Here is a 27,152-nt window from a genome sequence, read left to right as displayed (position 1 = left end):
AGACTCTGAAGTCTCAGGGCCTTAAAACCTTCAGTGCCCTTTCCAATTCCAACCCAGCTGGAACCCAGGTTTTGGGTTGCTGTTTAGCACAACAGAAGAGCCTAGGGTACATTTAGTGTTTCAAAGAGCAGAGAGGAGGAGGGGAGAGAGTCGGTGTAAACATAGGGCACAGACTCAGCAAAGAACATTCCAGTTATCAGTTTCATAATTTCAGTTATCAAATGTACACTCAAAAGAAACAGGAGTGGGGAATCAAGGAACAGGCCTACTCTAATTCCAATCCCACCCTACTGTCCAGAGTTAATACAGACTGCCCAGATGAAGTAATTTTCCTCAAAAGGAAAACACTTCTACTTTTTAAATTTAAAAATATCTGAGCAAAATTAATTAGAAATATGATGAGATATTGGATGTCCATTAGTGAAAAAGAAAGCCCCTGCAACCATTATACTGGATGCTGTTTCTGGAGTTCTGAATATTAAACAAACAACAGCAAAGAAACAGGCAAGTAACACCTATATTTCCATTTTAGATATGTTGCTTTTATTCAAAAGAATAGCTGCTTGACAAACTTAAATCACAAGGTTTGAACCAAACCAAACCGTCGATCCACTGCAACAACTCTGGGAGGTAGGTGCCTGCACAGCCACAGGCACCAGCACAGTCCTTTCTTCCCTTGCTCTCAAAGGCTGAGAGCTGCAGTACTGAAACCGCTGTTCCAGGCGGCAGTTAGAACAAGTGTTTCCTCCATCCTGTTCCCCACAGAGCTGCCCAAGTTATCATCTGCTCCTGGGGTTAGACCATCTGTTTTTGTGAAAGTTACAATCTTGCTGTTTACAAAAATACAAATTGTTGCTTTGATTTGTATGGTTTAACTCTGAGTCCTAGAAGGATTACTATAATGTTTAAAACACTGATTGACTCTACTTGCTTTAAATATTCTTTCAGATCCCATCTACATTTATTATTGGTGATCAATAAAGATGACATAATAAGCAGACAGATCTAAAATTGTGAGATGTCAGCATGTTCCCTTTTCAATTTAATAAGACTTCAGATCACACAGTTTTTTATGTTACAAAATTTGGTACAATACACTTCTACCAGGAAAGTCTTAGGAATTCTAAATATTACAATAAAATTATTGTAACTAGAAGCAGAGCAGAACACATGCACAGAAAATTAAATCCTTTCAAAACGACACCGCTGCAGCCCACACCAAATCTGTAATTGGTAGGAAATGTGTTTCTAGTCTGGTAAATGGTGGTGTAACAAACTCCTACTCATCAGCTTGTCAGGTTGGTGACTACAGCTGACATGTTTTCTATGAAGTATGCCACCCTATTAGATGTTTGATTTGGAAGTGTAGAATTAGGATTCAGGAAATCTCGATATACCATCTTTCTAGACCTTTCCTTTGAGGAGCACCCAAGCTATCCTAATCCACTGTGTTCCAGAAGACTTTGAAAGGTCCCAGTTTCTCCCCTGCGTCCCCTCTTCATACCAGTCTTCGCTTCTCTGAACCCACACAGGAGGCCTAGGAAGCGTCTAACACCAGTTCAGTCACTTATTTGTGTGCGGCTTCAGGCAAAAAAGCTTTCGTCTTTAACATAGAGATTCCACCTATGAAAAGGAAGGCAATGCCCTGCCTTCTTCACATAATTCTTAAGGACAAAATGAAAAGTATGTGAGAAATCGCTTTAATTATAGTGTGCTATATTTAAGCATTATTGTTTTTCTCTATGACAAGCAACAGCTTTGTCCTAGGCCCAAAATGAGAAAACACTACTGATATTTCATTTGGCATCTTGTTAGTTGATGGCTAATCTGATTAACTTGGGAGAATGTGACCAATTTCTTCTTTTTCTCCCTATGTATTTATAGTGAAGCTCACTAATACATGAATAACAGTGTGACCATCAGTGATTACAGGTGACAGAGCTAACACGAGCCTTGGGCATCAGTGACTCGGTCCAGTTCACTAATGAGCAGTGCCAGTGAGAGTCAGGATTTCATAATACTCGTGGTTTTAATTCTTATCAAACAGAAAACTGCAGCAGAGAGCGTTAGATACTTAATGCTGTAGCCATCAAAGAACCAACAGAACTTTCCTCCTGAATCACCTCAGACGGCACTGGCTCATTCTGCATGAGATGGATGTATCTGGGCTATATGCTCCCATTTGGGGACAGGATTACAAAAGTTTTCTGACAAGAGAAAACTAACCACATTTGTCCATTCTGTTGCTATAGCTCACCAGTAATTTCTCTTGTCAAATTTAAATAGTGTTCCTAATATCCTCCTAAGTCTTTGATGCTCAAAGTCATGAAGATCCACTTTCCTCAGAAATGCATCAAACTACTACGTGTTGCAGTATTATCCAGGTTCCTGAAAAAAATTCCCTTTTATAAGTTACTTTTATATACTATTCCTATAAAAGGACCAAACTCTTGTTTAACTGTCATAACTAAGACCATCAAGTGTGCTGACCAGAGATTAATATCTTACATCTTGTCACTTTTTCTATTAAGAAGTGTTTTCTAAACCAGAATAGAAATCAAATTATAAAGTTCAAGTTTCTTCTTTCACTTTCAGCTGATAATGGAGCACTTTATATCAGAATGGAAAAGCAGAACTGCTCCAAATGCACAAAACTTAGCTAGTACTAAAAAAATGACTTTTCCCCAATATTGTACAATATTTTACTGTAACAAAAATATTTAGATGAGTCTTATAGCAATAGATTATCGCATAGGTACTCACTGAGAAGGACAAATTGGGTAAACTATACTGTTAACAGTATCTTACTATACAGCCAATTAATGAGTAATTTGGGGGAAAAGAGAAAGATTGAAAAGCATCCCTTTTTATGTAATTCCATATTTTTTCCAGAGACAAAGTGTTGTCCAAAGACAACACACGATCAAGATACAACTGTAAATTATTATAATTCTAACCTTAATATTAGAATCTGCAACATGTAAAAATTCCAGTCCTATATGGCTAGGCATTTGCCAAATGATAATCAAATGTTTGTTGTCATACGGTGGTTTTAAGCTTGTAAGATAATTTTCAGATGCTTTACACTGCCATGGGTCCTTCTGTCTGATTTTACACATTAGCTCTAATACTTCAGTAAACATTGATTTTCATCTGTTCAGTCTCTGTGTTATCACTTCTCGGTACATAATAGAGATGTAGATAAGCAACAAAAAGATGACAAAGAAATCATCTAGAAAGCCTAGAATCCCAAACAAGGCTTCAGGTACAAAGTCTAGAGGTGATATAAGATAGAAAAAAGCCCCCATTAAACAAAGTATTATCCTGATACGGAACATCCAGAAAAGGCCCCCGACTGAAAACATTTCCCTGAAAGCATGCCGCAGTAAAGTGGGTAGGTCCATAATTCTTTCCATGATCTGGTAGGGGGAAGAACAAATATTACAATTTGACATCTAATGTGGCAGACTTCAAAATGATATAATTTTCTTGCAACGTGCAAACTCAGTTAACATGAATTAAGGAGTTTCACATATTGATTGAACACTATTTTATAGTTACGCATGTTATCTAAAAACAGTCTTTTGATTACTAGGTTCTTATAAAATAGGTCATTGCAGCTAACTGAAAAGCAATTAAAATGTCAACAAACTCAAAATATAGGCTATCGTAATGCAGAACTCAAGTTCTCTCTAATTTGAGATAGTAAAATAAACCAAATGAAGGAATAATGAGTAGGATAGAGTCTGAGGCTTGAGCTTAAGTCTCAGCTTTAAAGTCAGACGTGGGTTTGAATTCAAAGTCAATCACTTATTAGCGAAGTGACCTTGGGAAAAGTTGTTTAACCTACTAGAGATAAGTCAACAACTAATTGCTTATTTATCTGCCACAAGGACTATTAAGAACTAAAAGAGATATTGTATATAAAAGACCTTTATAAATTCCCAGACAATATATACGTAGTATATATTAAACACATCAACTTTGATGGCTTTGACAGTCTAAGAATAGCAATGAAACTGATTCCTTCGTAGGACGTTTATGCTGTTTAGTTTAAGGGAATTACTAATTGCTGCAAAAATTTTTGGAATGCCAGGCCCTACTTTTCTGAAAATAATTGTTTCTGAATATGTACAGAAACACATCAATCACTAGGTTTTTACATAAATGAGCCTAATTTTCACAGCTGAAATTTGACAAATTACATAAATTTTTAGCAATTGAAGGATGTGGAGAAATTGGAGCGCTTATACACTGTTGGTGGGAATGAACGGCCCCTTTGGAAACATGAAACATTTTGGCACTTCCTCAAAATGTTAAACATAGAGTTATCAAAATACCCAGCAATTCCACAAGGCTTACACCCAAGAGGAATAAAAACACATGTCCACACAAAAACTGCTACATGAATATTAATGGCAGCATTATTCATAATAGCCAAAAAATGGAAATAATTCAAATGTCCATCAACTGTGAAGAGATAAACAAAATGTGACATATTATTTGGCCATAAAAAGCAATGATGTACTGAGATGTGTTGCAACATGAACTTTGAAAACATTATGCTAAGTGAAATAAGCCAGAGACAAAAGGCTATATATTATATGGTCCCATTTAAATGAAATGATGAAATATCCAGAATAGCCAAATCTATAAGAGACAGAAACTACACTAGTGGTTGCCAAGGACTGGGGAGAGAGGAGAATGGGAAGGAACTGCTAAAGCTTTTGGGATGATGAAAATATTCTAAAATTAAGATTATGGTGATAAGTAGATTATATCTACTCTAAATTTACTAAAAACCATTGGATTGTATACTTTAAACAGGTGCACTTTATTGCATGTAAATTATGTCTAAATAAAGATGTTGAAAAAAAAAGAAAGTACGAATATCTATTTGTATGACCTTGAGCAAGTCAGTTTGTTCTCCGACTGCAAAGTGCTCCTTTGTTCTGTAGTTGCTGACAACCAGGTCCAAGGTCCCATGCAGTAATGAACTACTGTGACTCTCAACACAGCTGCTTCTATTAACCTCATTTCTCAGGGGTTGGTCCACACCAGGGAAACTGACCAGAGGAAGTCAGTCACTTCCTGTGGTCATTCCACTGCCCACAGTTCAGCTATTTTTAGCCATCTATATAAATATTATAACTCCAATTGTAGGTATGTATTTTATTTGTTTAACAAGTGCCAAATAAGCTGAGGAGATGGAGACAAAAATGGGAAGAATTGAGCAAGTGATGAGAAAACAATTTTAAAATTCCACCAGATAAAGAAAATCTTGTAACTCTTTGGAAAATTGGTCACAAAAGAACAAAAATGGACTTTTTAGAATCACTTCCTATGTTTTCTATTCTTTATGGAAGAAACTAATATTTAAAGCAAAACAGCGACACAGCTTTCACAAGGTCTGCGGTGAACTGCTTTAAATATTCTAAGGACAAGCCAGTATGTTTTTTGAACACTTTTCTATCCTTTATCAGAGCTATTTTGTTCACTTCTCATATGGTATCATTTATACAAAATCTGTAATAATTAGATAAGAAATATGAAATGGGTTATTAAGAAATGTTTGTATATTAATCACAATCATACTCCTTTGAGTAACTTTGAACGAGGGAGAATACCAAAGTAGGAGCTAAATGTCTTCATTATATTGTAATTTCATCACATACTAGACTTTCCTACTCATTAAATATCTGACACCTACAAAACAATAGTAATTGAGCAATGGTATGCTTCACATTAAAAATATGAATAAATATCCTAAAATGATGTTTTTTAAGTTCAGTGCTAGTTCTTGAATTTGAAACATGTTGACTTTCAGAGAATCATCCTATAGATGTCACTGGAAGATATGTAAAAAACTGCTGCGTGAAAAATAGCAGAAGAGGCTTCCAAATAACTATGGAGGACAATAGTGATTGGATTAAGTTTTTGTTGTTGCTTAAACATCTAAAAGATTTACCCATTATTATCCACAACAGGTGAAACTGCATGCCTGTGATGTCCATGACATCACAGAAAAAGGAATATGTGCGAGGAGGCACACGGGTTAATGCTGAGCGTTTTAATAGCTTCTACTCTCGGCTGGAAGTAGTAGTATCAATTTTTATCTTAAGGCTAACTCATTAATTTATTCAGTAAACATTAAGGGCCTACTGTATCCCAAGCACTGAATTTGGGAATAAGAATATAGTAATGAGTAAATAAACCCAGTCCTTGCCCTCATGAAGCTTCTAGACTACTGAGAGAAAGACAATGAACAAGACCTGAGTACTGTTTGTGAAAAAGCTATGAAGGAAGTGTACAGAGGGCAATACTAGAGAATACCTCAGTTGATCAGGGAAAGCCTCTCTGTGGAAGGTCTGTTTAAGAAGGACCTAAAGGATGAAAAGTCAGAAGAGCAGAGGGACAAGCATTGCAAACAGAGGAAATGGCATGTGTGAACGCATTAAGGTGGAAAGACTGCGAGTGTCTTCTGAGAGCTGAAAGGAGGCCAGTGTAGCTGAAGTATGGTGGGTGCCGGGGAGAGTGGCCCAAGGTGTAGAGACCGAGGGAGGTCTTGGGTCATGCAGGGCCTTGTAAGCCACAAGTAGGGAGTTGGAACATTATTCCAAAATGGAAGTTTTAAAACACAAGAGCTTCACGGTCTTACTTATGTTTTCAAAATATTACTTGGGGGGCTGGCCCAGTGGTGCAGCAGTTAAGTTTGCATGTTCCATTTTGGTGGCTTGGGGTTCGCCAGTTTGGATCCCGGGTGCGGACATGGCACCGCTTGGCAAGCCATGCTGTGGTAGGTGTCCTAACATATAAAGTAGAGGAAGATGGGCATGGATGTTAGCTCAGGGCCAGTCTTCCTTAGCAAAAAGAGGAGGATTGGCAGCAGATGTTAGCTCAGGGCTAATCTTCCTCAAAAAAAAAAAGTTACTTGGGCTGCTGTGCAGAGAAAAATGTCAAAGTGAGGGGCTGGCCCTGTGGCCAAGTGGTTAAGTTCGTGTGCTCTGCTTCGGTGCCCCAGGGTTTTACCTGTTCAGATCCTGGGTGTGGACCTAGCCCCACTCATCAGGCTATGCTGAGGCGGTGTCCCACATTGCAGAACTAGAAGGGCCTACAACTAGAATATACAACTATGTACCGGGGGGCTTTGGAGAGAAGAAAAGAAAAGATTGGCAACAGATGTTAGCTCAGGGCTGATCTTACAAAAGTCAAAGTGAAGAGGCCACTGCAGCTGTCCCAAGCAAGAGATGGTGGTGGCTTGAACCAGCATGATGGCTACAGACACAGGATGCTTTTATGAGGTAAGAATGACAGGATCCACAAAAAAGAGAAAAGAAATGATACAACTTATCTATAGATCAAATGAGGGAGAGGAGGAAGTTAAAACTGAGCTGAGAAAGGCTGAGAAGAGACTGAACTGAGTTAAGGAGGGAATCAGTTCGATATTATGCATGTCAAGTTTGAGATGCCTATTGAACATCCAAGTGGAGATGAAGGCTAAGCAGCTGGATAGCCAAAGTCAAGAGCTCGGAGGAGAAGTCTAGGCTTTCCACATACATTTGTACTTAGTATGTTCTGGGTTTTGAAGTGCATATTCAGTCATACACACACTACTAGAATTCTTTGTTTGATTTTCAGAAAACTGGAATGAGTCAGTAAAATGTGACAGTTTTTAATCTACCAAATGCCTTTTTCGGGGGAGGTCAACTGTAGAATTAATGTGTTCTTTAAAAATAGAATGCTTTTGAATAGCTAAGATGACATTAAAAAAACCCCTCTAAAACCTTAAGGAAACATTTCAAACAGGTGGCCGGGGTAAATAAAACAGAGTGGAACACCATTGTAAAACTCTCCAGGAGTTCTCAGTTTAAGTTTTCTCATAAGACAAACCCTATTTATTTTAGAATTACATAGGAGTTGATAATTTTACATTTCCCTCCAGTTTTTCCTATTGCTTTTTTGCTAGTATCTCATAAAGAGTTTGGTAATGTCTGTTTTTTTTTTTTAGATAGAAAACTGTAGTCCTTGGGAAAGCTGTGACTCAGTGAATGACAACAATGATGACGGTAAAAACTTTACCCAACACACATAACTGAGAGATTTTTCATAGTCAAAGAATATTTGTTGGTAAATCTCACTTTACAAAAGAGAAGTATCATTCTCCTCTAACTTTGCACCTGTTATAACATTACTTACAGATCTGGGCTGCCCTGAGAATCTCCGGTTATAATCATTAATATCTTGACGCAATGGTGTGACATCCTGAGACTGGTCATTTTCACTAAAGACTGTTAGCAGTAAGGTTACCTGTATATCACAGAAAAAAATTGTTACAACTTTCTGCATTACTTCTTTTCATTTTGTATTATTATTCAATAGAATGAGAAAAGCTTCTGAATTTACATTTCACTCACTTCTTTTTAGTAAAGGAAACATGGTGGGGGAATAAATTATTATTGCCTTACAATAAAATCCAATGCAAAATGGCAATTTCGTTGTGTGAACATCACAGAGTGTACTTAACAAACCTAGATCGTCTAGCCTACTACATACCTAGGCCACATGGTACTAATCTCATGGGACCTGTATGCAGTCCGTCATTGACTGAACATTGTTGTGTGGCTCATGACTCTAATGATGTCTGAGAGTGAGGACTTCTGCCTGGGGTGTCCAGAAAGCTTGAAACTTACGCTAGCGCTTGAAATGCACCAGCCCTTGAAATGCTGGTGTGTGAGTATGTGCATTCAGGAGAGAAGTAGTGAGCATGCTCCAGTCAGAGGCAGCAGCCTGTGCATTACTATTTCCAGTGAAACAGGAGGTGGAGCACTTGCCACTTGTCTTGCCTCCAGGATGAATTACTCTACAGTTAAGGAACCAAAAGTTATTATATTAACACAATCATATCTTCACCTTTCTAGCTCTAGCCAATTTATGGGTGGTCCAAAGGATACCATCTGCTAATGCATATATCTGCCCTACGAAAAGCCTCAGTAGAGCCAAGAAGAGTGAGGTGGCAGAACTAATTCTTTAATGAAGGACCTATGGCCTGGTCTCAGTGTTGCTGGCGGATACCTTAAGATGATGAGAGGTGGTATTGGCAAAAAAGCTTCAGTGTTGACTGCCTAGTGTCACACATCAAATCAGCGGTGAAGCAGTACCAAAAAAAAAATCAATTTTCCTCCTGACCATGTGATAAAAAGTCAAATGTGAAAGAGGTAGAAGTTGGGAATCTAGAAGCAAGAAAGAAGAGAAAAACCTGAACTTCTCTCTCTACACCAAAAAAAAGGGCAGTGATGGGGGCAAAGTGGATAGCCAGAACAAAGGCTGAAAGGTATATATACGAGTGTGTGTATGTGCATGTATGTGTATATATATTTAACAATACCTCCTATATGGTTTTATCTAGATAAATTCCAAAAATCAGGCAAAACTAAACAATCTTAGACCTAGCTAAGGTCATAAAACTATAGGAAATCAAGGGAATGCTCATCATACAAGTCAGACAGTGGTTGAGAGGGAGAGGGTGGAGGTTTCGGAGGGGCCCTAGGAGGCTTCTGGGACTGCTGGCCAGCTTGTTTCCTCATCTCAGCGTTGATGCTCGAGTGCTGCTTTGTGATAATTCAGTGAGCTGTACTTCTCTGTTTTGTGTGCTTTTCTGTATGTCTGTTATAGTTAACAAAGAATTTTTGAAAAATGATCGCCTCTTCTATCATTTACTTTATTTGTTGGTCTCTGTGGGTTTATGCCTTCACAAAGTGTCCTTTCTGTTGTTTCAGTGGGGTTGCAAGAGGAAGCAAAAGTAAATATATGCGTTCAACTTGACGTCTTTACCTGGAAGCTCTCTATCCTTTGTAGGACTTCACTGTGCACACTGGAAGACTTCCCAAGGAAATGCTGTCTTTTTACAAGTTCATAACTTGTTATCAGAAAGGTATATATTTTTAAATGAAAAATAAAATAAGTATAAAAGAAATTATGAAAAACTGTATACAACTGATAGAATGTTCTATTTTGCTATATTTACTAATTAAAAAACTAAGAACTTTAGTTTCTCAGATTTTTCAGTATTTTTTCTAGTTTGTCAAAAAAAATTGAGAAAATTTGGCATATCTCATCTGTGCTGACATTTCAGTCTTCAATATATGTTTATAAAAACTTACTGCCTCCCTCCTGAGGTAGCTTCCACGCTAACTATAACGTTCTATCTGTCCTGGATAATGCAATGTGGTTATGCCTCCAAAAGGGACATTTAAAAAAATTATTCTTCATCATTTAAAGCTATCTGAACCCTCACTGGAGAAGGGCAGATTAAAAATAAATTAAAAAGAAAAACAATTTTTTTCCAGAGCAGTATAGGGAGGGGATATTTGCTTACTCGTGATCAAGTTCAGTGATCCCTTTGCTGGTATTACAACACCTATTAGGATTTGGGCGAGGAATCATTCACCAGTTGCTTTTCACTACAACTGAAGGATTTCAAAGGGAATTCTCTTGTTTTGAGACGTCTTAAAGACATTTAAAAAAAATACCGGGGTAACATCATAGAAGCTTTGGATAAATGAAGTTCTAGTGAAAATATCAAAATAAATGAAAAGTTAGACACAAAAGTATAAAAATTTACAAAATGAACTGGCATAAATGATGCTTTCTGGATACAAACATTACCGTTTGTCTACAGATTGGACAACTGATTGCCCCCAGCCATGAACCATATCGCCAGTACGCAATAATGCAGGTACCTAATGGGAAAAAAACCCCATCAGTAGGGATGTTTTAAAGTCCATGTATCCTGAGAAACTTTCAAATATGTGAAATATTTTAACAGTACCACCTTATTTTAAAATATTTTTTACTTCATCCAACCCTTCAAATTCAAATCTAAAAACAACTCCCAGCCACTGAAAAATATTTTTATTTAAACTACCAGCTAAGATACAGACATTTTTACACAATCAAAAGCAAGCATGCATCAACTCCTTCAAATGCTATGAGGCTTAATAGAAAATACTGCATTTCCTATGTAAAATAAATAAAACACTAATTAAACATCATTGTAAATATGACAACCAACAAATCACAGCATAGGTTTTCTGTTCCAAATTTGGTATGTATGTTACAAAAATAGAACTACTTTTCTAAGAGTTTAGAAAGCCAAGTTACTTAAGTATGAATAATAGTAATGAAGTAGTACAAGCAAGGAACCAAAGGATACAAAGAGTAATGCTCTCTGCCCTGATGAAGTTCATAATCCACTTCAATAATGGAATCAACGTTAGACTGGATGGATTTGACTCTTCTGCTTGAAGGTGTTCATGAGCAGCAAAACAGCTAAAAGCAACCTAAAGGAAGAGTTTGCAGACCTTGAAAAGTGGCAGGTGAGCAAGAGTTCAGACCAGGAACAAATGAATTTTTAAATACTGTGTGATGTTTAAGGGGCCAATTCGTTTTCTTCTCTGCAGGACACCTGTTTCTGGGGCCATCCAGGTCCCAGTGTGAATCTGAACCAAGTGCTTCTGTCTCCCTTCTACCCCCAGGGTCTTCTCTCTAGTGTTACTCTTGCCTGAGCAACCTAGCTTAGCCCTCCTGTGTTCCCTATGCTGATTCTTCCAGATCAAATAAATGTCCTGAATTCAGAAGAAGCAATGACAATCAAATTGAAGAGACCCAGGTGACATACTTAAATCAATCAGAAGGTATTAAATCTTGAACTGTGTAATACTAAGTAAGTACAAAAGGAGTGCAGAGAGGGAGGATTCTCTGGGATGCATTAGAGTAACCTGTAGAGGAGAAAGGATCTGAACTGAACTTTGTAGAAGTAAGACTTAGGCAGAAAACAGGAGGGAGGACGCTCCAGGGTTTATGAATAGCAAGAGCAACACCAAGGCAGAAATAAATGGTGTGTGGAGGCCGGTGAGCAAACCCGAGGCTGAGCACAGGCCGTCCAAACAGGACCCCACAGTGACTGTGGGGAGAAACCGGCTTGACAGTGTAAAAGCCAAACAATCCCTATTTGATCTCTTCTCCTCCTTTCAGAGGGCTCTGTTAATTAGATATTTTTTTTTTTAAAGATTTTATTTTTTTCCTTTTTCTCCCCAAAGCCCCCCGGTACATAGTTGTATATTCTTCGTTGTGGGTCCTTCCACTTGTGGCATGTGGGACGCTGCCTCAGCGTGGTTTGATGAGCAGTGCCATGTCCGCGCCCAGGATTCAAACCAACGAAACACTGGGCCGCCTGCAGCGGAGCGCACGAACTTAACCACTCGGCCACAGGGCCAGCCCCTGGATAATATTTTTTAAGTACTTTGAGCAATCTAATTTCACATAGAAACTATATGAAAGCAAAATTTGTATCTGATAGTAGTATTATTACATCTGTAATGATACCTTAGATTTAGCTTCTCACCCAAAAGTTCAGTGTGTTTTGACATATATTAAGTGTTTCAATCTCACATCTCTTCTCTACAAATTAGGGTATAAATGTCCTTGTTTTGCAAGTCACGTAAGGGACGCTTGCCTGCACTGAAAAGCTATGGTCCAGCAAATGGGACACTTCAGCTCACACACATCTGCAATGACACGCTTTCCCCTTTTCTTTAAAAAGACAGATCCACCTAAATAAGATGCTGGGAAAGATGACTCAATGACTTTAATCTGGGGCACAATCTCTCTAAATCTGTGTATTTGTAAAATGGGAATAAGACCTCATACGACTGCTGGAGAATCAAATAACATAAGGTGAGTTACGAATGCAAGTAAGGTGAAATCTGTTGCTGCTATTCTTAACTCACCGTAAAGGAGCGGAGCGGTAGTTCCCCGTACAGAAACAACGCTAAAGTACTCCTGATGCACGTGGCATCAATGGACTTGAGCTACTATTCAAAGAAGCACATTTCTGTTTGAGAAGCTGAATAGTGTTTTTTAACCTGTGAACCTACAGACAGTAAATCAAAGTGTCTACCAAGTAGAGCAGGATATCAGAAGCAATCTACCCTATTACCTCAGACCCAGAGGTAAAACCAAGAACACAGTCCAGCCATCTTTCATCTGACCGGGTTATCCACTCAGTGAATTACCTAACCCTCGATTGGCAAACAGAGTTCATCTTGCCTGCCAGGCCTCACTGATTCCTAACACCTGCCTGCAGTGCTGCATGACGATGGTTGAGGCCACATCCAGACTCAGAAATAGAGCATCAAAGTGATGAGGAGTATCTACCAGAGAGGAGGAAACATGTCTGCTTTCTCTGATAGCCGTTTAATTTTCCCAGTCTCATCTTCATTATTTTTGCTGCTCATTAACATTTCTAGCAGATAATTAAAGACAGACACTAAAATAGCGTTTTATAATTTGTTAGCTACTTAGGCAAAAACCTTAGGGAAGAGGTTGAAATTAATGGATGAGGTAATAATGGGATTTGTCAGTACCTATTAAATGAGCACAAGGTATAGGAAACCCTGCATTGCATGGTATGGATTTCAAATACTTACATCATCCCCAACAGCATAAATAATAACATTACATACTTAAGAATTCTATATAGTGAATCTTAGACAAAAGATACAGAGGAGAAAGCAATTTATAGGATCATTCTGTTCTATAGTTTAAATTAGTCTTTATATGGAAATTGGGTACATTTGGGGAGCAGTTAGAACCCTATCTTGAATACAGCTATTCAAACAGAAGAAATACTACCAATAAAAAAGTATTTTTCGTGACTGGCTAAATCTTAAGTAGAGAGTAGTTGTATAAGCCACCAATCACATCGTCGAATTGAGCATATGGTTTGAAGTTAGATCTAGGTTTAAAACCTGGCTATGTCCCTTAGCAGCTGGGTTACCCTTGGTAAAACTTCTTAACATCTCTGAGCCTTGGTTTCCTCATCTGTAGGGCTAGATGAGATGAAGTATGTTAGGTGTCCAGCACATAGTAGGTTTGTAATCACTGACTCTCCCCAATCTTGTATGACCGTAACAAGCAATGACTATATGGTATCTCATTATTCTCCACAAACTCTTTCCAGAGGGTCAGGAAAAAATGCCCAGGAGTAGAAGGCACCCCTTACTGATACTAAGTAAGCGTGACCACAACATTCCCTTCTGTTTTTTAAAAGATTTTATTTTTCCTTCTTCTTCCCAAAGCCCCCCAGCACATAGTTGTATATTTTTAGCTGTGGGTCCTTCTAGTTGCGGCAGGTGGGATGCCGCCTCAGCATGGCTTGATGAGCGGTGCCATGTCCGTGTCCAGGATCCGAACCGGTGAAACCCTGGGCCGCCGGAGTGGAGTGTGTGAACTTAACCACTTGGCCACAGGGCCGGCCCCACAACATTCCCTTCTTGTCCCACTACATGCTCTAGGTTTTCTCATTCTCCCTCATCAGACCTCTTGGGGCCACAAAGAAAGAGAGGCTAAGAACTTTTGTACTGACTCAGAGTCAAAAAGAGGCAGCAGAGCTAAGGGATGTTCTCTGAGAGAAGCTTCCTGCCTTGGGAAGGAGGAGTAATCAACGAAACCACCAAAGAGTGACGAGCAAGGAGGGATTATTGATGTGCTTGATTTACCATCCAAAGAAACACATTTCTGTTTATCAAGAAACTGAATAACTAGTGTTTTAAATTTCTGAACCCACAGACACTAAATAAAAGTGGCTGACAAGTAGAACAGGCTATCAGAACCCATCTACCCTGCTCACGAAATACAAATGTGACAAAGAGAAAAATTAGGAATCCAGCCTGTGTACAAACATGGTCTAAATCGTCACGTTTACCAAGTATAGCACTGTTTGCTTACCACAAAAGAGATGTCCACAGTTTGTTTCAACAGGGAAGGAGGCCTGATGTAAGCAGATTGGACAGTACATGTCAGTGTAAAACTGGTGTCGAGTGGCAGCTGGCGCATCCTGATGAGAAAATACGTACATATATATACACATATGACACACAGAGGCTTTTCAAAATTATCTTTCTGTTAAATTATACTTAAGAATACCGTCAATACTGTGCAATCCTCACCAATTTTTAGATGTGCCACAGTTTGAGGTCTTATAAATTTGATAAAGTATGAGGCTATATTGTTGTTTTATTTAAACTGCACGGTCTCTATCCTCCTTCCTGAACACAATTTAAAGATAAAAACCTAGAGGAACTCAGGAGTTTCTCTTTTACTCCATTAGAATAAGTTATTCTGAGTAACAAAAGGCTGAGCTAATGCGTAAGCTAAAGAATAAGAAATGTCAAGCTATGTCCCAAGTATTAGCTGCCTTTCATTTTTAACATCGCTTTCATTCAGACATCCCTGACAAGTGTTGCATGTATGCTGCACCTCACAAGAGACCAGAATTAAACTTTGAGAGAAGAATAATTGGTCATTTGGAAAGGAGAAAAATTTAAGACTACTGGTAACTTGAACTTAATCCTTCACATGGTCAGATTATCAAATTTTAATGTTTCTCAGTTATATCACTATTGTGATTGTAACAGGAATGTTGAATAGAATCACCAGTACAAGAAGCATCAGATATCAAAGAACCCACTAGAATGTGAGTGCTATGAGGACAAGGACTTCATTTGTAGGACTCATTGAGTAATATTCTAGGAACTAGAGAATTATCTAGTACTAGTACCTAATGTGTCTCTCTTTTACTTAACAAAACCTGTTGTTTGTTTTGCTGTTTTTTGGTGAGGAAGATTGGCCCTGAGCGAACATCTGTGCCAGTCTTCCTCTATTTTGTATATGGGATGCCACCACAGCATGGTTTGACGAGAGGTGTGTAGATCCACGCCTGGGACTGAACCTGAGAGCCCTGGGCTGCCGAAGTGGAGCATGCGAACTTAACCACTACGCCACCAGGCCAGCCCCACAAAACTGTTTGTATGGCACCCAGCACACATCTTATAAACAAAGTAGCTTGCATTAAAAATATCAAATTATCAAAAAAAGGTATCAAATTGCTAAGTATGAGCTATTCTTAATTGCAAACTAAATCAAAGATTTTTATCACCCCAAATTAATAAACCATAACTAAAATCCCCTATGTCCTAAAACAGTCCTAAAATACTCGAATATTCTATAAGCCAAAGTCACACCTTGATATTATAGTCTTTTATGTCATTTTTAATGGTGCAGAAAAGAAAAACATACATCACTTAATGTCCCCTTCTCTACCTTTTCTCTTCATTATTCTTTTTTGGAAATTAATTTACAAAAAACCAATTACCAGTGCTGTCCAAGAGAACTTTATGCAATAATGGAAATCTTTATCTGTGCTGTCCAATACAGTAGCCACTAGCCACGTGTGGCTATTGAGTACTTGAAATGTGGCTTATGTGACTAAAGTACTGAATTTTTTATTTTACTTAGTTTTATTTAATTTAAAATTAAGTAGCCACGTGTGGCTAGTACCTACCATATAGGACAGCACAGAATAGGCTAAGTTACTAGCTTTATTCAAATGAGAACTATATGTCATGCCTGAGGAAGGTGTGAGGCAGATGAATGGGAGAGTGGTACAAAGAAATCTGGAAGATCCACCTCAATCTGAGACTCCTATATAGCTAGTTTCTATTCATGTAATCCTAGTGTGAATTTACTCAAATCTTAGTGATCTACTATTTTAAATGGGGATAATAATAGTAGCCTTACTTATCACGTTTGAAGATTAAACAAGATAGTTGTATGTGAAATGACTTTGTAAATTATAAAACACTATCCCAGCATGAATTATTGATAACAACAGCTCTGGAACAGAGTACTACTAAGACACTTAAACTACTTTTTTGCATCAATGAATTTAAGTTCTATGAAGGCAGGAATTCTTATTTGTTTAGTTCATGATTGAATTCCCAATATCTACAACAGTGTCTAGCATATGACAAATGTTCAAGAAATATTCAGTGAATGGCTAAATTATAAAACCATCTTTGGAATTAGTTTGATTGGTGGCTAGGAAATTAATTTTTAATTTTTGTTTTTTGATGTTTGCTATCTTGGCATGAAGGTGTACAATATCCTACTTAATCCAGCCTTCACAAAATATACTACATTTCTGGTTGTAGAGAGTCCATCTAGTTAAAAGCAAAGAAGAGGCAGAGAAGAAAAGTTTTCTTCTTTGCCTAACTAGTTTTGTTAACTTCTGACCACTGAAGAAAAAGAAAAGAAAAAAAAAGCTACCCCTCATAATCATTGCCTTGTAGGTCTTAGGGGAATAACGTGTTAGAAAGAATGGTTCTACCACATTTCAAGAAAGCCAGTTAGACAGTGATTATTTCCTCGCAAGTCAATAATAAGAAAACTGCTATCTTTTAAAGCATGTTAAAAAAAACAACACCTGAAAACATCTGAATAGATTAAGTCTAGTCATTTGCCTAATCTAAAAATATAGAATCAATAGAATAATTTAAGGTAACTTGCAAAGCAGGAAAGAAGCCCATGTTTCCAAAAAGTAATTTATTAATATTTCATCACAATTTCAGAGGAAAGGGGAGTAATAACATCTACTCCTCACACAAATGCGGATGCTGATATGACAACAGTTACCTGTTCTGATTGAAGCTGCTCCCGAAGCACCCTCACTAGCTCTTGGTTTTCTGGGTGAATGTTTTGATGTGCGTTTCTGTTGAATAAAATAGAATAAACTTTAAATATAAAATATTGTCAGACAAATCCGTTTTCTTTAAAGGTCTAATTTTCAACCTAGAACCACTGGTAACTTAATAGATGTAAATGATGGTATACAGCTATACTCTAGTACCAGGACTGAACATTCCAGGCTGTTCTGAGATCACTGATGATCAGCTCGTTTCAGGTTTAACTGGTAAATGATGAAATCCAGAGGCCTAATACCTTGGGGATTTAATGTAATTGCAGGCTTACAAATAATATAAAGAACAATTAACATATTTATTTTGTAAAATTCCTTCACAATAAGCAGCTATATAATCTTCTATATTATTATGCATTTGACCACTTTTCCATATCTAATTGGGTCTTTCTCCCAACTTTTCATCTATGAGGGGAGGGGGACAGAGAAAAACAAAAACTAAAATTATGTAATATAGGAAAGCCAAAACCTAACATTCCACTAGTATCTTTTTTTTCTTTTTTTGCTGAGGAAGATTTGCCCTGAGCTAAGATCCATTGCCAAGCTTCCTCTTTTCTTTGCTTGAGGAAGATTAGCCCTGAGTTAACACCTGTGCCAGTCTTTCTCTATTATGTATGTAGGTCACCACCACAGCATGGCTGACGAGTGGTAATAAGTCCACACCCTGGATCTGAACCCATGAACCCAGGCCACCAAAGCAGAGTGCATCAAACTTAAGCACTAGGCCATGGCGTATCTTAACATTAACAATTTAAATGGAGAATCAAAGGTAAGCAGTTAGTGGCTGATATAAGAGGATGGGATAAGACATGTGAGTACTGAAATTAGGAGTGATAGATAGGTTGGTATAGAGAGGGTGAATCAGCTTAATTTCATTTGGCTGTATAAGTTTTTCTAAACTTAAAGCTCTTTAAGAGCAATAATTTTAAGTCCACACAATCCAAATGTTACTCTATAGAAGAGCCTTTACTCTCTGGATGAACCAGTATCCAATAGAGATAAGAACCGAAATCAATATTCTAATGGGATAGGGAAAACTAAAGAAATCCAAAACAATTTAAAGTCAAATATGTAATCAGAAGCTCAATATAAATACAATGAAACTACGTGAACTCTGTTTAAACACCTCTAATTTTGGTGGGTTATTTATTTTAAAATGTTACGTTCTTGTGACTGAATAAATGACCTATGAAAGCAAGCTACTCTGTGGTGAAATTAGTCTATCAAGGAACAGCTCAGGAACCATCTCACTTAAATACCAGTAAATAATTCTCCATTCTTTACAGAGGAAAACTATTCCCTTTTCAGTGGCAAAAGATAATCATGACTTTTCAGAGTATAGATATAAACCATGTGACTGGCAGGTCTTCCTTTTGGTTTCTTTCCATAAAAGAGAAGACACGACATTCTTAAATCTGGTAGTAGAATATTAGAAAAGTCAAAGTATAGCCAAAGAATAAGAACAAACAGCCCAAGATACTGAACATGACCTGTAGCTCAGGTAATTAAACGCGATTGGCAAACTGTGAGTAAAGAACCAAAAATCTAGAAAACAATGGGATAATTAAGATAGACTGAAACCTAGATTAGAAAATCTGGAACATATAATCACCTTAGCTATGAGAAAATGACAGGGCATTTGACATGAAGCAGGTCTAAAGTAAGATGCCAAGGAAAACAGTGGCTCTTATATAGAACTGAAGTACATTTGTTGTGATTATTATATTTACCAACAATTTATGGTCCTTCTTTGTTCTTTGAAAGAAGAAACCAAAACTATCAAACCAGTTAAGTTATATGGGGCCCTGGAAAGGAGCCAGGAACCTCAAATATGAGGAAAGAAATGATATCCAAACCCTGGGTCAAGAAAGGAAGTTTGAATCAAAGTTTACAAATGTGCAAGTATGTGGTTTATGGGTTAAACTGCACACCAGTTTAAACTGCATACCAGACTGGCTTCTGGTATGTCAACAAATGGCAGCTATTTACTAATAGCTTAAGAAGGGAGAACAAATAAAAAAGATTTAAAAAGAAGTTAATCATAACTACAGAACATTGCTGAAAGAAATTAAAGACACAAATAAATGGAAAGACATCCTGTGTTCACATAGTGGAAGACGATATTCTTAAGATGTCAATACCACCCAAAGTGCTCTGTCTACAGATTCAGTGCAATCCCTATCAAGATCCCAACAGCATTCTTGCAGAAACAGGAAAACCCATCCTAAAATTTACATGGTATCTCAAAGGACCCCAAATAGCCAAGATCATCTTGAAAAAGAAGAACAAAGTTTTAGGACACACACTGCCTGATTTCAAAACTTACTACAAAGCTATAGCAATCAAAATAGTGGGGTACTGGCATAAGGACAAACATATAAACCAATAGAATAGAACACAGAGACCAGAAATAAACTCACATATGTAGTCAATTGATTTTTGACAAGGTTGTCAAGACCCTTCAATGGGGTAAGGAGAATCTTTTCAACAAATAGTGCTGGGAAAACTGGATATCCATATGCAAAAGAAAGAATTTGGATCCTTACCTCACATCATATACAAAAATTAACTCAAAAGGGATCAAAGACCCAAACTTAAGAGCTAAAAGTATAAAAATCTTAGAAGAAAACAAAGGAGAAAATCTTTATGACCTTAAATTCAGCAATGATTTCTTTAATGACACCAAAAACACAGGCAACAACAACAAAAAATAGATAAACTGGACTTCATAAAAATTAAAAACTTAAAAAAAAAACCACTGTGCCCAAGCCAGTTTGCAAAAGTAAAAACTTTTGTGCATCAATATAAAGAATATATAAAGAACTCTTATAACTCAAAAAACCAAACAACTCAATTCAAAGATGGGCAAAGGACTTGACTAGACATTTCTCAAAAGAAGGCATACAAACGGCCAATAAGCATATGAAATGATGCTCAACATCATTAGTCATTAGTGAAACGCAAATCAAAACCACGAGATATCACTTCATATCCATTAGGATGACTCTTATCAAAAAAACAGAAAGTAGCAAGTTTGGACAAGAATGTAGAGAAACTGGAATCCTCATGCATTGCCAATGGGAATGTAACATGGGGTAGCCACTGTGAAAAACACATTGGAGGGTCCTCAAAAGTTAAACATAGAATTACCATATGATCTAACAATTCCAATTGAAAGTAGGGCTCAGACAGATACTTGTACACCAATGCTCATAGCAGCATCATTCAGAATAGCCAAAAGGTGGGAACAACCCATATGTCCATCAACAGATGACTGGATAAACAAAATGTGGTATATGTATACAATGGAATACTATTCAGCCATAAAAAGGGATGAAATTTTGATACATGCTAGAACACAGATGGACCTTGCAACATTATACTAAGTGAAATAAGCCAGACACAAATGGACAAATATTGTATGATTCTACGTTATGAGTTATCTACAATAGGCTAATTCATTGAGACAGACAGAATAAAGGTTTCCAGGGGATGGGGAGGAGTAATAGGGAGTTACTGTTTAATTGGTACAGTTTTTGTTTGGGATGATAAGAACGTTTTGGAAATAAATAATGGTGATGGTTATACAACACTGTGAATGTACTTAATGCCACTGAATTGCATACTTAAAATGGTAAATTTTATGTTATGTATATTATTACCACAATACAAAAAAGAATTAATTATAATGACTAAAAATATCAAAGAAATTACAGAAAAGAGATAGAAGGTTCCTTTGCTTGAATTTTAAACTGCATGCTATCCCTCCCCCAACTCATCCCTAATTGATTATTTCAGTTGAAGTAACAGGATTACAAATGTCAACTGAATTTTAATCTGAAGAGAGGGACAGGAACTTAAACTGACCTCCCACCCAATCATTTGACAGATTCACGACACTGTCCAAGTAATGGGGAGCACCTTATATAATTTGAAAAGCTATTTCCTAGGGTAAGCCCAAATCTCATTATTTATCTTTACCTATTGGCCCTGGTTCTACCCATGAAGCTACACAGAATAAATCTAATTCTGCTTCAATAAAACAAGCCCTCATCATATTAAGACAGTTTTTATTTGTCTTTTTCCCTAAGCGATAATATCCTCAGTTCCTTGAAGCATTTTTGTATATTTGTTTTGGTAGCTTTACCCATTGTGATAACCTCCCCTGAGTGTTTTCCAGTTTAAAATTCTTGACCCAAACTGAATACAATCCAGAGGTGACCTTTATTTGGGGATTTTGATTAACGCAGCCTAAGGCTGTTAAGTCTAGCGTCTACAACACACAGTCGGTTATTAAACAGAAACTTTCAGTGTGGGCTTCACATCATTCCCATCTGGGGGAAAAGACTTTTATTAAACAAGTAATAAATATCCATGGTAGAGAAATTAGAAAAGCAAATAATTGAAAAGAAAAACATTTTAAAATAAAATTCATCTTATAAAAAAATACTTTTTAAACAAAATGAGTTACTTGATTTATGGTTTTGTGATGTGTCTCTCAACAATTTATCACAGAGAGTTTCATATGACAATAAAGTCCTATCTGCATCCCATTCTTAATAGGTAAAGAGCAGATACTTTATTTGTATTTGCCTAGTCATGACCCATTTTTTATTTTATAATTATTGAGATATAATTCACCTACCATACAATTTACCCATTTAGAATGTTCAATTCAATGGTTTCACAGATATGTCCAACTATCACCACAGTTGATTTTAAAACATTTTCATCACCTCAGAAAGAAACCGTATATCCTTTAGCTCTCGCCTCCTGTACCCCGCCCGACCTTCCATTTCAGTCCTAAGCAATCACTAATCTACTTTCCACCTTTATAGATTTCCTTATTGTTGACAGTCATATGAACAGATTCATATGTGGCTTAGTGTCTGGTTTATTTCACTTCGCATCTTCTTCAAGTGTCATCCATGATCAGTATGGCATTCCTTTTTATAGGTGAATAATATTCCATTGTATGGATATACCACATTTTGTTTATCCATTCATCTACTGATGGATATTTGGGTTGTTTTCGCTTTTTGGCTATTATGAATAATGCTGCTATGAGCATTCCTGTTCAAGTTTGTGTGTAGAGATAAGTTTTCATTTCTCATGGGTATGTATACCTAGGAATGAAATTACTTGGTCATATAGTAACTCTATATTTAATCATTTGAGGAACTGACAGTTTTTCCAAAGTGGGTGCACCATCACATTCTCACCAGCAGCGTATGAGGGTTCTAATTTCTCCACATCCTCAACAACAATTGTTATTATCTGACTTTTTGATTCTAGCCATCCTGTGGGTATTTAATTTTATCTCACTGTGGTTTTGATCTGTATTTTCCCCCCAATGTGGAGCATTTGTTCATGTGCTTATTGGTTATTTGCATATCTTCTTTGGAGGAATGGCTATTCAGATCTTTTGCCCATTTATTAATTGGGTTGCCTTTTTATTACTGAGTTTTGAGTTCTTTATATATTCATATACAAGTGCCTATGAGATACATGGTTTTAAATATTTTCTCCCATTCTGCCGATCGTGTTTTTACTTTCTTGATGATGTCATTTGAAGCACGAAAGTTGTTAATTTTGATGAAGTCTAATTTATCTGTTTTTTCTTTTGTTGCTAATGCTTTTGGTGTCATATCTAAGAATCCTGACAATTTACTCCTATGTATAGGTCAGCTCTTACATTTAGGTCTTTGACCCATTTTGAGTTAATTTTTTCAAATGCTGTGGTATGGGCCCAACTTCATTCTCTTGCATGTGGCTATCCAGCTGTCCCAATATCATTTGTTGAAATCTTTCCCCACTGAAAGGTCTTGGTACCCTTGTCAAAGACCAGTTGATCATAGATGTATGGGATGGCCCATTTTCGAAACTTGATTCTGTTTTACCAATACATTTGCTATCTTTCCCAACTGACAATTTAATAAGCATTCTTCTTATGTCTTCTTCATCCAAGTTGTTAATAGAAATGAGTAGAAGAGGCTCAAGGGCAGAGCCCTGCAACAATTCAGTGTCCTCCTTTTTTGGTTTACATTTGAACATTGGTCAGTACTCCTGGGAACAACCTGTCAACCAGGTGTGAATTCACAGAAATCTGCTATCTTCTAGTCCTCACTTCCTCATTAAGTTCCTAAGTGTATCACCACTTAAGTGTAAAATATCCTACTGAAATCAAGATAACATTACCCTAATAAGAAACTAACCATGCAGAGGTAAAAGAGTAAATTAATTATCATTTTTTCCTAAGTGTTCACATTCTGTTTAATAATCCTTTCTATAATTTCTGCAGGAAACTCACTCATCTGTATTTTTGGAATTAATCTTTTTCTATTTTATACTTTTTTGTCCACTTCTGCTTTCAATAATATATATGAAATTTTACTTATCTCCATGTGTTAATACTTAAATTTCTAGTTTATTACCTAGTGTCTATCTATTAGTACATAGATATCCGAGACCTTTAAGTACTATTCCAAATTCTATAACAGTAATTTTAACTCTAATCTTAATCCCCTCAATCCTATCCAAGTTTTTTTTGCCTCAATTTTTCCATTTAAAAACTGAAACTATTTTGCACTTATTCTATCACCTACAAGGTGATGGATTCAATTATGAAAATTACATTTTTAAACTGTGATACTCCTATAGAAAATATTGACATTTTATTCAAAATATGGATGATAAATTTAACTTTTATCTGCTAAGACAGTTGATGACAGGAAAAATATATGGTGGCATTTGGAGCCTAGAGGAAAATAAAATACCTTAGTAAATATACACAATTATTGAAATCTATTACTTGCTTTTCATATTAAGTATTAAACATTATTGGAAGCATTGAGAAAGTCAGTGGCCCTTGGAAATACATATTATTTCAATTCTTTTGTCCTTTAGTCTCACCTGAAAAGTGCATATACCAGGGTAGCAATCAAAGCGAAACTGACCACAACTGCCACAAGTACTTGGTCACTTACTCCTTCTATGACTGAATCATCATCCAGTTTCAAACTTTGAACTTCACCTTGATATGTGGCCATTCCAAGTCTAAAGATAAAGAAACAAGATGAAAGTTACAAATGACACAGTAAAAATGAAATATACCAATAAAAACAATATAAATATAACTGACTTCTAATATATTTAATTTTTTGTAGCGCCTACTTAAGGTAGGTTGCATTACAACTCCAGTAGGAATTGCCCCATTAATGAGTTCTTTAAAATTTGCCAGACATTATTTTGAGGAGTACAGAATTCTATTTCCTTTAAGAAAAACAATTACTGTAATTTATCATCCAGTCACATTTTTTTAAAACAAATTTTTTAAAAAAAATCCTTTCCTCTTCAAGCTTAGCTCCTTTAATTTTAAGAAAAAAAGACATTCCTCTTGCACAGCTGCTCTTTTCTTAGTCTTGAATACCAAATAAATTCTCCAAGTAAATCAGATCCCTCTCTCCCTCACAGCACTGAATGTGCGCATGGAACTGACCATGTACGGATAGGGGAGGAAGCATACTGTCTTCTTCCGTAAATATTCCCACATTACCTAGAACAATGCCCTGTACACAGTAAGGCCTAACAAATATCCGTTTAAATAAGAGTGATTTCCCTTACTTATAGTGTTAGTAATTTGAAAAATAAAAGACATTGAGGCTATAGGACATTTATATCTACACTAAGACTACTTGAATTAATGGAAACTATTAGCCTCACCTGGGACTAAGCTCGGGTTATGGTTCAGAATTCTTTGAACTGCTGCAATACGGAATCACGCTGAGGCTGCATTTCCTTATGAAGAGAAAAGGGAGGATATGAAACTCTCCTTTCCATACTCTAAACTAGAGAAAAATGGCAATGCCCAATCTCTATAGGTTTGAGGGAAGACAGCCCAACCACACTGGTGTATGTGTGAATTACATAGGTAATTCATATTTTTTTCAGATGGCGAAACACTAAAGTTCAAAGTCTTATAAAACAACTCAAGGGAAATAAAGGAATAAAATATTCAATTACATATATCTGACTATTCATAATTAAAGTAAAATTCTGTATTTATGTAACTTACCTCACTGGAAAACGTTTTTATTCAATATCACCATTAATCAGGTGAATCTCTGTTAAGAGGAAACTTTGAGCTTGAAAGTCTAACACTTTTGAAAAGAATCTGAACTGACAGCTAGTAAGAAAATCACCTCTCCTGGAAGGAACTTAAGGAAACGAACAGATCAAAGGCAGCTTTCATCCACTTTATACATGGTAATAGCCTGATATATCAAGAACTTTCTAATGACAGGTTTCAAATCTCCATAATGAAGATGTACACCAGGAAACTCAGAGAAAGGGCTCTTAACTTCAGTATTTTCACTCAAAAGAACCATCAAATGACCTGCCAGCTGAAACTGAAGAGCGTCCAATAATCCAGGGGGGGCCACATAGTCAATTTCGATTTTTATTTTATCAGGTTTCTTCTTTTTAAATAAGAGATGCTATGGCTGTCAGAAGTCCTAAGGGCAGGGAGAGCTACTTGCACCTGCTCAAAGATAACCAAAATGTTATCCCGTGTCAAGATTCCCAGCCTCTAACTTCTGAAGCTAACTACTTCACAGTTGTGGGGACTTTCTCCTATGTATACATTGACAGAGTTTACTACTTGGTACTTTTTTTTTAAAAAATGGGTTACACTTGTTCCCATGTCCTTCTAGGTTTAATCAGTGGTAACGTGACTACATTCTACTGTACAAATTATATATATTCTACTGTATAAAAATATAGAGAGATGTTTGACTTCTACACAATTACACCCCGAAGATATTGCTTCATGCACAATTCCAAGAGCTCAGAGATCCACGATACTTTTAAGTGCGTCACGGCCCTATAATGTTATTTGCATCATTTTATAGCAGAAGTTCCCAATGTTGTTGAAATGAAGAGTTACTTTTTATTTCCATAAATTCTGGTGTTACCAAAGAAGGTGCTTGACCTGACGGGAAGAGGGAGAAGACAGTTGGTAAGCTTCTGAGAGGAACAGAGGTCGGCTGCATTCTCCCGTTGTCCGGAGCTCTCACAGGGAGAACTAACTACTAATGGTGTCTGGCCTACCAGGGGGCTTTAATAGTTCAACTTCTGCCAGTCATTTTTCTTATAATCGGAGTGAAAAAAGGAACTGTAGGAGCTAGAGTTTCAAAAATGAGGTATTCTAACACCTCCTCCATTTGGAAAGAGGCCGATATAAGATTACAGGCGATAAACAGTAAAAAGAAATACAATTTTCTACTTGAGGAGATGACCTAATACCTCAGTCCTGAAAATGAACTCCTAAGTCAACCTGAACTTCGGTTCTCCAACTTTTGTTTTTCGCAGTCCGGACTTGTCTAGAACGGAACAGCGCTGCTGACTTTGTCCAGGGGCACAGGGGCTCGGCTCGAACCGAGCGTTGCTGCGTGCCCATTAACAGCCCTCAGGGTAGCTCCAGCTCTGCTGCCACAACTGTGACCCCACTAAAGCTCTTAGGGCCTCTTATTTTCCGCAAAATGTAAAAGCTGGACTT

General features: G+C 37.0%; 1 protein-coding gene across 6 annotated transcripts in view; it reads right to left on the bottom strand.

Moving 5' to 3' along the window:
• Positions 1-520: 520 nt before the first annotated feature.
• Positions 521-27,152, bottom strand: part of RNF170 (ring finger protein 170) — a 30,772-nt gene continuing 4,140 nt past the window's right edge. For 2 of the 6 annotated variants that reach the window (XM_070598694.1, XM_008544710.2), the window contains exons 2-8: positions 25,319-25,393; positions 24,509-24,652; positions 17,533-17,608; positions 14,788-14,896; positions 10,666-10,739; positions 8,197-8,307; positions 521-3,419 (exon numbers count right to left, since the gene is read on the bottom strand). In XM_070598694.1, coding sequence (XP_070454795.1) covers positions 3,150-3,419; positions 8,197-8,307; positions 10,666-10,739; positions 14,788-14,896; positions 17,533-17,608; positions 24,509-24,645 — 777 coding nt within the window. In that variant the 5' untranslated portion in view covers positions 24,646-24,652; positions 25,319-25,393 and the 3' untranslated portion in view covers positions 521-3,149. The remainder of the gene's footprint in view (positions 3,420-8,196; positions 8,308-10,665; positions 10,740-14,787; positions 14,897-17,532; positions 17,609-24,508; positions 24,653-25,318; positions 25,394-27,152) is intronic. The other 4 variants (XM_070598696.1, XM_008544712.2, XM_008544711.2 and 1 more) reach the window with 3 other exon arrangements.

This window comes from Equus przewalskii, chromosome 28, assembly GCF_037783145.1.
Source record: "Equus przewalskii isolate Varuska chromosome 28, EquPr2, whole genome shotgun sequence".
Classification (NCBI taxonomy): domain Eukaryota; kingdom Metazoa; phylum Chordata; class Mammalia; order Perissodactyla; family Equidae; genus Equus; species Equus przewalskii.
This window is presented reverse-complemented; position numbering and strand designations above follow the sequence as displayed.